Here is an 11,165-nt window from a genome sequence, read left to right as displayed (position 1 = left end):
TTTCACAGTAACACTTTCTTAAATGATAATTTGTGTAATCCATTTGACTTACATTATAAGCAAACCACAACCCTTAATTTTTGACAATTTGGGTTTTTATATGGTAAGCAATAATAATTACTTTCTCTGTTTCTGATAGTTGTCTAATTTATGTTTTTAGGTAGTTATGATGTGTATTTCAAGCTCCAGTATTTAAAAAAATATTTCATAAAAAATTATAAGAAGGATAAGAGTAATAAAATTTTATAGGAATACATCATATCTAATCTAAAAATATTCTATATGAACAATATTTTAACTGATATATATAATTAACAATGAAAAAATATTTGATTTTTCTTATCTTAATTTAAAGGAAAAATTGACATAAATATTCAATCTTTCACTCATACACTTAAATAATTCGACCTTTGAATAACTGATGCTATACATTTGCTAACGACATACCATATTACTAATGATAAGTAACAATAGGATATATTGACAACAAACTACAAGAAATGTTATATTATTCACAACAACTTAAGGACAAATGTTGAATTATTAGAAAATAATTTAAAGCTTAAATTATTATAAAGGACGTAAAATTGTTGAATTTTTAATGTAAATTTTCTTATCTTAAAATGAATATCCCAACACAAATTCTTGTGAGGGAAGGTCTTTTTGAGAGACCATTTTTAATTGGGTCGGCTTATTATATATTTTTGAAATATTGTATGTAAACGTTAAGAATGATGTAAGTAGACATTTAAGATATTGTAAGTACACATTAAAGATACCACAAGTAAGCATTAAGGATAATATAAGTACGCATTGAGAATACGATAAATAGGCATTAATCTTTAATAGACTGGACTTAAAATATGTCTTTCAAAATAACAGTCTTTCGAGAGACTTGTGACCAAATTTTTTGAGAACAAAGTAGTAAAAGTTGTCGGATCAAACCTCATGAGACTAAACAGTGTTGATCCCTGTCAACTCTTCAAAGCCCATATGACCAACAACTCTGGCTTATATGACAGCGTTTCACCGTCAGATAAGTCCATATAATTATCTTATTTCTTTAATTGAATACTTTAAAATCGTAAGTGATCGTTTTAAGGTTATAAATAATCACCCTAAAACTATAAGAAGTGATTATTTTTAAATTGTAAGTGATCATTTTAAGTAATAAGATCACTTTAAGATAAAAAGTATATATTAGATCAGCCAAATATAAATGGTTTCACCATAACAAATGTGTCGTTTAAGAATTAGTGTATTACCAATCTGTAGCCGGCGCATACGATACAAAAATCAAAGACTCGTAATTGAATTAATTAATTTGTCGGATAAACATAAAAAGTCGAAATTAAAAACAAAATAGTTGTACAATCGAAGTTCATCATGTCTCGAATCACTCCTCGCACGACGTTTGATTACAATTTGATTATCCCCTTTCAAAAAAATTCAATACATATAATCTCTCAATCTCAATTTAATTTAATTTAATTTTCCAGAATTCCGATCTCTGAAGAGGATTAACAATGGCAGAGAAGAAAGGGGAAGAACCAGTTCTCGGTATTCCCTACAATGGCGGAAATCAGCGGATGATGTATCAACCGCAACCTCCACCTAAACCTAAATACTTTTATGTTGGTGAAAATCCTTATCAAAAAGGTACTATTCTCCCTACCGCCATTTTTGATGATCCTAAAGGTGCTCCAATTCATCAGACTTTTTACAGAGATACTCCTGCTCCTTTTTCCTGCGTTTTTTGCTCTCATTCTTCCATTACTTCTGTCAAGTTCGTACCTTCTCTCCCTTTCTAGTCTTAGTACTGTACAATTTTTGTTGAATTTAAGTGTGATTAGCTAATTTATTTATTAGGGTTTCGAGTAATTTTTGAACTGAATTTTTGTTTTTTTTTTTTTTTTTTGTTTTGTTTTATTGGGGTTAAATGGTTCGATTCTTGTTGAATTTAAGTATGATTACCTAATTTGGAATTTAAGGTTTGAAATTTGGTTTGAATTTTATCCATAAACTGAAATTCTGCGTTTTCTGTTGATTTGTTGTGGACAATTGGTTCAATTCTTATTGAATTTAAGTGTGATCAGCTCAATTTAGATTTATGGGTTGGAGTTTGGATTGAACATAAATTTGGATTGAATTTTACCCATGAAATGAAACTCTGTTTTATTCTCTTTTTTTTTTCTTTTTTTTTGTTGATTCTTATTCGACCAGTAGGTGATTGGCAAACTTTTCGCTTTCATAACTTTTAGGTCCACTTGTACAATTGTTTAGGAATTTTATTGTCAACATTTTTATGGTGTATTGCTTTTGAGTTGTTTCTAATTTTTGTGTCACTTGAATTAGGATTGATAAATCACTTATTTGTCAAAAAATAATGGCCTAATTTGGCATACTTTTACCTCCAATAGACTCCTGTTTAGTGATTAGAACATTATGGTGATCACTTAATTGTTATGGATTGATTCTACTTTGATTCCTATTGTTGGGATTAATGCATTGGTGTGGTAATAGAAGTCAAATTAAGCAAAATGAAGGAAATAAAAGTTCATAATAAGGAATTCTGAAGTGTTACTATATTAAGATTGAGGGAGCAAGAAATTATTACCCTCTAAAATGGTATAAATGGTATAATAATAATAATTTGTTAAGTGCTATATTCCCCCCTTTGTTTCAATTTTATACATAATATAGAATATCAAAAGTATCTCCTGTCCCTTGATTGGAATGTTAAGAAATTATACAACTTGGCCAAAATACAACTTTGATTGTTAAAATATTTCAGTGATAATTATAAAAGTTAATATATCTAGACAAAATCTGACAATATTTTGCTCACGAAGATCTAATTTTTTATAGTAGCGGAAAAGATCAAATCAAAATTAGCTTGTAAAGAGTACCTTTAATCCTGATGTTGCTATTAAATTAGAACAATTATAGTGCCTTTTCTTGGCAAATCAACACATTTTCTCTTTTTATAGTAGCGGAAAAGATCAAATCAAAATTAGCTTGTAAAGAGTACCTTTAATCCTGATGTTGCTATGTTATTATTGTTTTACAAATCTTTTGTCTTAGATGTATTCTAATATTAACCACCGGAAAATTAGGACCCACATTTTCTCTTTTTTTCTTACTTCCTTTTGGTGATTCGCACATAATTATTAAATCAACACAACGCAAGAATTCACGGCTTCTACAAGTACTCTTGTATGGTTTTTAATGTGTTATAGACTTCTAACTTGTATTTTCTTAGATTATTGGCTCGTCATTGTGTTTGCTGTTTTGGTGGATATTAATCTAAAGGCCTCTTTTTAACTTATTTTGTAACCGCAATCCAGGTCAAAGCTGAGTCTTGTAGCAGTTGTTGGTTGCATGATGCCATTTATGCTAGGATTTTGCTTCCTTTGCCCTTCAATGGATTGCCTCTGGCATAAATATCATTACTGCCCTAGGTGCGGAGAAAAGGTAAATATGAATTATGCTCTGTTTTTCACCTTCTCTTTTACATTTTTGCTGCTTCAGGTGGTTTTCTACCATTACATTAATACTGAAGAGTTTTACTGAAAATATATTTTTTGTGTTCCTTAATATAGGTTGCTGACTTTGAGAAATCAGATCTTTGTGCTGTGATGGATCCTCCTAATTGGGTGCATAGGAGTTTTGCGTTAACTGGCTGAAGCTGATATGACAAATGGTTAGTTTGTATGATGTTAAGCCTTCTGTCCCTCCCCTTGACATAGTGTATAATTCCAAATATAATTCATGAGTGTATTAGATGTGATTAAAGTTGAAGTTATCAGGTATCAATGATGTGTGTGTAATGTTATTGTACTAGTATTACCATTATAGTCTATTTAAGTGATCTTATTATAGATTGTGATACCTATTTTTGGTATGATTTTTGCACCAATGTTATTGTGCCTGTTTTAATAAAGATTTGATACCAATAAGGCTTAGGGAATCATGGGAAAACAGAGGGATCAAAAGCATCAAAGAATTTACTGGCATTAATGTGTCACTGAACTGGAGACTTGTTGACATGGTTTATGCATCTCAGCAGTCATATTCTTTCGTATGAAAAAAGAGAGAGTTTTAGGTTGTTTGCCTTTATCAAGTGATCTATGCATAAAAAAGTTCAAATTATTTAAAGTAGCAAATGCATCTAGAATGATGCACCTTCTTGACTTACCTGATGCTTAATGTTGCATCATGCATCTGTTGAAAATGAAAAAAAATTAACGTAGTACTTCATTGAACCTTGTGTAGTTGGAAAATGAATTCCAGCATGAGGGATTAGAGCCCACCAGGATAGCCAAGGATGACCTGCCTTCAAAATCTTTCTAAAAGATATATTGTATACAATTTTAAGCAAAATCATTTGGGTGGCCTTGTAATGTGGATCATGTTTGACATGATTTTTATGTTGTTTTGAATTTTTTTATGCATAGACACCCTATAGAAATAAGGCAAGTCATCCTTGGCTGCCAGGAAAGGACTCTACATCCTCATGCGGGGACTCTCTTCCTGAGAAACAGCTATTTGGAGTGCCCCATTTTGGTTAGAAATTTATATATCTTGCTGTTTTGCATAAGTGTCTATTTATAGTTTTATACTGAATGTCGCTTCGTGCATTAAGTGGATTCTGGTTGTTTTCCTTATAAATCAGCATCCTCTAAGATTTGAATGAAAGGATTCTGCATTAATGGACTAGAATAAATTCTTTGTACATAGATGGATATGTATTATCTCACTCTCGCTAAAAACATGCTTTTTGCGTGCGCGTTGTCTCTCCCCCTTTTCTCTCATTAACTTTTACTAGTTTTCATTGATTTTAAATGGTTTTTCTACATTTTTCCAGGGTAAGCAATACCCACTGCTTCTTTGCCACTTTATATGCATGAGTACTTGAGAGGAAAATTGGTTTCCTTTTTTCTTTAATGTGATGTTAGTGAAATTGACCGAGTACCACCACACAATGGCAAAGATAACTCGGTGTGAATGATTTATGATAATCTAGTCGTTAATCAATGACCTATAACTTTAGATGAACTGGGAAAGTATTATCTGGTTGCTTAAAGATACATTGTTTTTTTTATTGAAACTTAAGCGACATGTAATCCTATTTTCATGTTCTTTGTGCCAGACTACTGATTTAACCAACTCCTTCACTCAAATACTATGAACATCTATTCTAGACCCGTTGAAAGTAATGAAAAGTTTGATAGCCTGAGCATCAATTTATGAAGCTAAATGGCATGATCCCTAAAAAGAACTAGTCAAGTAGGACAGCATTTTAATGTTATCTAATGAAGAGTTGTATGTGATTAGACCTCGGCTCCTCGCTAGCTAATCCTTCTATGAGAGCTCAACACATAAAACACTCTGTCACTTGCCTTCTGATATTCTGTACAGGTTCGATGAGAAATTTAGTGACGTTAGTTTTGTGTTTGTGACCTCTTTCAGAGTTCAGAGTTGCTGAATTCTGTGAGAATCTAGAAGTTGAGGGGATGCACACGAGAATAATTGTCCCAACAGATGGCATTGTGTAGAAGGCTCGGGTAAGAAAGGGATAATGTGTTGAAGGTTTTTGATGATGAGAGTTAGAATATGATAGGATAGTCAATGATTAAAGTGATAAACCAAGCTAGAAAAGAGATTTATGTTTTGGTGTTCAGATTTTATTCCTGTTGGAGAAGTGAAGGTCAAAGAGCTACGCACCTTTTCTCTCACAAGAGTATCTGCATGAAGAATCAAAGAGTGATGCCAATTGATGAAAGGTCACTTTGGTATGTTATTTTCAATTGTTAGGCTTTCTAAATAGTTGAAGGGCCATCAGTTATGTATTCTAGTTCTGCTTGTTCGCTTCTAGGTTTCTCCAGATAATGATACAATTATACTTGACGGTTATTATGTTGACATATGCATAGGTATGGTCAACTTATCGGGAAGTGGGATTATACGTAATACTCCCTCTATCCTCATGAGTTTGACAGTTGACACCCTTGGATTAGTTGTCTTTGATTTATAATTGGAGAATAAGATAAAAGAGAAGTGGCTGGAAGGAATCTGTGAATGAGATTAAAGGGAGAATAACTTTGTGAATGAGATTATAGTAGGATTGTGGGATTATTGCCTAAAATAAAAATAATTAATTATATCTTTATAGGGACGAAACAAAATGAGGTGGAGGGAATATTTTGTTTACTTTCTAACATAGTGCAAAAACAAGGTCATATTGTATTATATCGGTCGTATATGTAAAGGTACAAAAGACTGCGATACAATAACCGCATCACTCCGTTACCGTATTGCTGTGTCCGTTACCGCAACTACGACCATTACCATATTTTTTGCAATATGCTTTCAATAGCATAGGAATGTAGGATAGAACTGTGTATTTCTGCTTTGCATTAGGTAATATAAGTATAGACCAGGCACCAGGAGATGCAACTTGTACCTTCTAACTTAGAAAGCTGTTTGTGTAACTTGATTACCGCTTAGAAATTTGTTCTCTGAAGTGATTTTTATGCATCAAAAAATTTCCAGTATACTTTTTCGTGTGCGCTATTGTTCTTGGCGCACAACATATATAGTTCCATAAGTTATAAGTGGGCCCATGTTAAAAGTATGCGACCTTGTATGATTGCCTGTTTGACAAATAGTTGTTGGTTAAAGTTGTTTTATTGAAACCGTTCTTTGGCTAAGTATCTGTATTAGTGCAACTCTGCATTTGTTAGCTATTAAGTTAAGAAAAAATTATCTAGAATAATTCAATCTTTCATGATTAATCCTAATTTTAAGGGGTATTTTCTTAGAGTAAACTTAGATAACCCATTGACCCACCATAGTAGGTAATTTATAAAAAAAAAAAAAAGAATTTAATGTAAAATTAAAGAAAAATTTTGAAAATTTACATAAAAAATTCTAAATAATAAAAAAATTAATTCTAAGTAATAAAAAAATTTAAAATTTTTTATTCATCAACACTTTTTCGACATTATTTTAATTTATCTTTTTTTTAAAAAAAATAAAACTTGCTATAATAAGTCACCAGGTTATGGGTTTACTTTAGGAACATACTTTACAAAGTTGGGATTATTTATGGTTAATCAATAGGTGTGATTATTGCAGAAAAATCATGAAAAAGCTAATTATTTTATGTAATTTTTCCTTAAATTAATTATTGTGGAGAGTTTTGATAAAAGTAGCTGGTTCGCCTAGTTATTTACCCAATAGTAGCTTTATTAGTACTTTTGTCTTTTGGCTTGAAAGTCAAGTTTTAACTCACTTAAAAGCATCATATACTTATTTTAGCTATTTAATCAACCAAAAAATTCAAAGTCAAAAATTAATCAAAAATCATTTGTCAATTACTTGTTATACATTTGCTTAGGCAATCTCAAGACTCATGAAATCTGTACCCTAGCCTCTTACCAGTTTTGAATAAAGCTCTGTTCCAAGGTTAAACAAGCAAAATTTAAGTTCAAGTAATTGTAATTTATACACTCTTCTCATAAGTGATTCTCTAATAATTCTAGATTTAGTTTTAAGTAATAATTGATCACTAAATACTTAACACAAAGGTAAGAGTACAGATGGGTCTGTTAACTAATCTATCTGTGAAATACGCTGCTGTATTATTGCGTCATCACATGGTCAAAGCCTAATGTCGTCGTCACATTATCATTTCTACAATACTGTTTCTAAATTACTCTTTTTTTTCTCCTACAAATAGAATAGAGTAGCAAAATTAAAGAAACAAATATTATAAACAGCAATAATAATATTTTTCTGTATCATATTAGTAGAATTGAAATTAATGTTGTGTTTTAGGTCAGCATAAGAGGTATTTAGTATTTCGGCTAATAGAAATATATGATAATACTACAATGGGTCTTCTTAGGGCCATTTATGCTGAAAATTTTTTAAGGTAATATTTCTCATATAATACTCCATTTCAAATATCTTTTTAACATATTTCTAACATTACAAATATCTTTTTGAACTTAGAAAAATGATAAACAAAATATTTGATGAAATAAGAAACCCTAATAGTATATTGTTGATTTAATTACATGAACACTTCAACAATTGATTGAATTCAGCATAACTTGTTTTATGAGTACCTTGAGACGTGGTTTAACTCATGTATAAATGTAGACTTTAAGGTACCGTTGTGAAGACTATATATGAAAAATACCCGGGTGAGCATGAAGCGTGCTCAAACGAGCCAATGGAGCAAAGAGCAAGATTGCATTTTTGCTCGAACGATCTAGGACATGCTCAAACGAGTAATAGTGTTCAAACGAGCAGTAGTTCGAGCAATAGTCCATGTAATACATATATTAGAAATATGGATTTTTTTGTTGAAATCGTCTCATAGAAAGATGGTGCCACACAAGCGTAGCTCAATCTCTTTTCTACTGACTATTATCTTGAATTTTCAAAATATAATGTATTTGGGCCATCACTAAAGAGCAATAGCCCTAAACACAAATAGCTTATCTACATGATAATTGGATTGGACGATTTATATGCATGCAAAAGACCAAATGTGTTATTCCAAAGTTACACGAAATACATGTTTCAACTTAATGATGTGATGATACTATATTTTACATATAACATAGTAGTAATAGCAACCAATTTGATAGCATATATATTTTTTCATAAAATGCAATGGGATAGTAATTTTTACTATACACTAGTGAAAATTTACGGTTAAGATAAAAAAAAAAAAACATTATAAGGATATATTAACCATATAAAATAGTAAAAATAAAAAGTGTACAACTAAGATGATACAGCAAAAACAACATTTAAGCCTTAATTCTAAAAAATTAAATTGACTACACAAATCAATATATGATAATGTTTGCTGGAGGAGTTAGGCAAAATGAATTATAATGGTTGTAATGAATTGTAACCGACTACAGAAAACATGACAAAACATCACTTACTATACCTGTAACTCTGTAAGACACTCATAATATAACTATATTAGTGTGTCCTCCATCAAGACTTAGCTTGAACATAACCATGCATTTTAACCACTCGCGAATACAAAGTGATATCAATGTTGTCAATTGACATTGATTGGAATTCCACGTGTTTGTAGCACAACAAATATCCCACCCTTCTGATCAAATCAGATCAGTTTACCTTTCCTAGTAACACTATTTATTTATCATCAACATCACTTAACTTCTTATTTTTTTTTGAATCCACACCTAATTTTAACATGAATTAGATAGGTTGATGTTGAACCATATCTCCCAACTCTTCCATTCTATGACTCCACCTCTCCCATTTCCATGATTGCATTGAAAAAGGATGTATTATTGTTTCTTGAGTTTAGAATTTAGAAAAGGGTATTACTAAATTTCGCCATTTTTTTCATTTTATCGTCATCTTATATATAATGAATTTCTAAGATTGGCCATGTATAATTTTCGAACTCAAGACCCGTAATATCTCTCTAAAACTCTCTAAAAACACTATGTTAACTTAAACAAGCTAAAAGTGTACATCGAATAACAATGGTGAACCAAAACGAGCATGATAACGATTCGGTAAGTAATTAATTGATTCGAAATTTTTATAAAAAAAGAAATTTCAAAACCCCCAGTCGCACAAAATGTGTGACAAGACCTAGGGAAAGTCGCACAAAAAGTGCGACTGGACCTAGGCTGAGTCGCACTTTCTCCTAGGTCAAGTAGCACTTTTTGTGCGACTGGGGGGTTCTGGAATTTTTTTAAAAAAAAATTAATTCTTTTTATTTAGTATAATTATTTTTTAAGTTATTATTATTTATTAAATATTATAGTAAATTATTTTATTTACTCATATATTTATATATATTTTTGTGAAAACTTAGGGGATAATGTAGATTACTCTTATAGATTTGTTACCGATAGGGAATTTGATTCTGCGGAAGATTTACATGCTTGGGCTGATGAGATAGCACTAAGAATTGGTTTTCAATTTACACGTGCTTCATATAAACAAAATAAAGGACATTCTAGAGTGAGTTTGTACTTAAGACGTTACCGCTATGGTAATATAAGGGGTGATTTGCATAACTTCGACAATGCTGCCCGACCTGGTTCCAAAAGTAGGGCTTGTGGGTGTAAATTTATGATTTTTAGAAGTAGTCGTAAACCAGGGGAAAGACCTTGGACGGTAAGAGTGTTTCCTGGTGAAAAAGGAAGACATAACCACCCGTTCTTGGGGTACAGAGATGGTCAAATAAGAGTAAATAGGATGACTGTTGATATTAGGCAGCACATACGAGATCTCAATGCAAGTGGCATGCAACCAGCGTTTATAATGACTTCAATTAGAAGGAATTTTCCTTTTTTTTGCTAGTATGAATCAAATTTATAATGTAAGACTGTCAATAAGGAGAGAAGAGATGGATGGTAGGACTCCTCTTCAACACTATCTTTATATGGTCACAGAGCATAATTATGTAGTTTGGACAGACTTGGATAGTGAGGGGCAGTTGAGTAGATTATTGATTGCAAATCCTACATCTATGCAGATGATACGTTCATGGCCCCATGCTGTGTTGATAGACACAACGTACAAAACTAATAAGCAAAAGTGGCCCCTTTGCGAAATAATTGGAATGACGCCAACCAATCGCAACTTCTTGGTTGCGTTCTGTTTGATGCAAAAGTGTTGATAGACCGTTGTATTGTAATATTTCCATATTTGCCTTCGAACAATTGATGATGGAGCACAACCAGATGTTAAACTTGGGGATTTATGTTTTTGACAAATGCGGTTGTGTACTTCAAAGAACCCACGGATTACCCTGCGTGTTACTGTAACACCCCGACATTTTAATGACGTAATCACTTAATATTTTAATAGTTTTTAAAGATTTTACAATTATTATTTAATTATTTCCGAATTAGTTTTAATAAATTTCTTTCACATATGGATTTAAATGTCGACTTATATATATACTAAAAATATAGTTACGACTTCTCAAATAAAGAGGTTCGAATCAAAATGATTATTTTATTAAAATGTATGAGGCCGCGAAGGTGAGTCTCTTAGTTGGATCTTGCAACAAAATGAACCGAGATAAAAAAAAAAAAAAAAAAAAAAAAAAAAAAAAAAAAAAAAAAAAAACGGTTAAAGACCCA

At 31.4% G+C, this 11,165-nt stretch overlaps 1 protein-coding gene across 3 annotated transcripts; it reads left to right on the top strand.

Moving 5' to 3' along the window:
- Positions 1–1,262: 1,262 nt before the first annotated feature.
- LOC130820597 (GSH-induced LITAF domain protein-like) lies at positions 1,263–6,060 on the top strand. Of its 3 annotated transcripts, XR_009045235.1 has the most exons (5): positions 1,286–1,786; positions 3,348–3,474; positions 3,603–3,703; positions 5,473–5,567; positions 5,685–6,060. XR_009045235.1 is itself a non-coding variant. In XM_057686029.1 (4 exons), exons 1-3 carry the CDS (start codon positions 1,527–1,529, stop codon positions 3,684–3,686), a joined length of 471 nt encoding a protein of 156 aa, XP_057542012.1. In that variant the 5' UTR covers positions 1,263–1,526; the 3' UTR covers positions 3,687–3,703; positions 5,473–6,060. The 3 variants fall into 3 exon arrangements, 2 of the variants coding, with proteins under 2 accessions (XP_057542012.1, XP_057542011.1); XM_057686029.1 differs by having other exon boundaries at positions 1,263–1,786; positions 5,473–6,060; XM_057686028.1 differs by having other exon boundaries at positions 1,263–1,786; positions 3,603–6,060.
- The last annotated feature ends 5,105 nt before the right edge of the window (positions 6,061–11,165 follow it).

This window comes from Amaranthus tricolor, chromosome 8, assembly GCF_026212465.1.
Source record: "Amaranthus tricolor cultivar Red isolate AtriRed21 chromosome 8, ASM2621246v1, whole genome shotgun sequence".
Lineage (NCBI taxonomy): Eukaryota > Viridiplantae > Streptophyta > Magnoliopsida > Caryophyllales > Amaranthaceae > Amaranthus > Amaranthus tricolor.
Note: the sequence above shows the minus strand (reverse complement) of the source record. Positions and strands in the feature narration are given on the sequence as shown.

Bases quoted from the DNA above. Each gene is read 5' to 3' on its own strand.
- LOC130820597 (XM_057686029.1), top strand. From the start codon at position 1,527: ATGGCAGAGAAGAAAGGGGAAGAACCAGTTCTCGGTATTCCCTACAAT. The intron at 1,787-3,347 runs GTTCGTACCTTC...ACCGCAATCCAG, and splicing joins TCTTCCATTACTTCTGTCAA to GTCAAAGCTGAGTCTTGTAG. The intron at 3,475-3,602 runs GTAAATATGAAT...TCCTTAATATAG, and splicing joins GCCCTAGGTGCGGAGAAAAG to GTTGCTGACTTTGAGAAATC.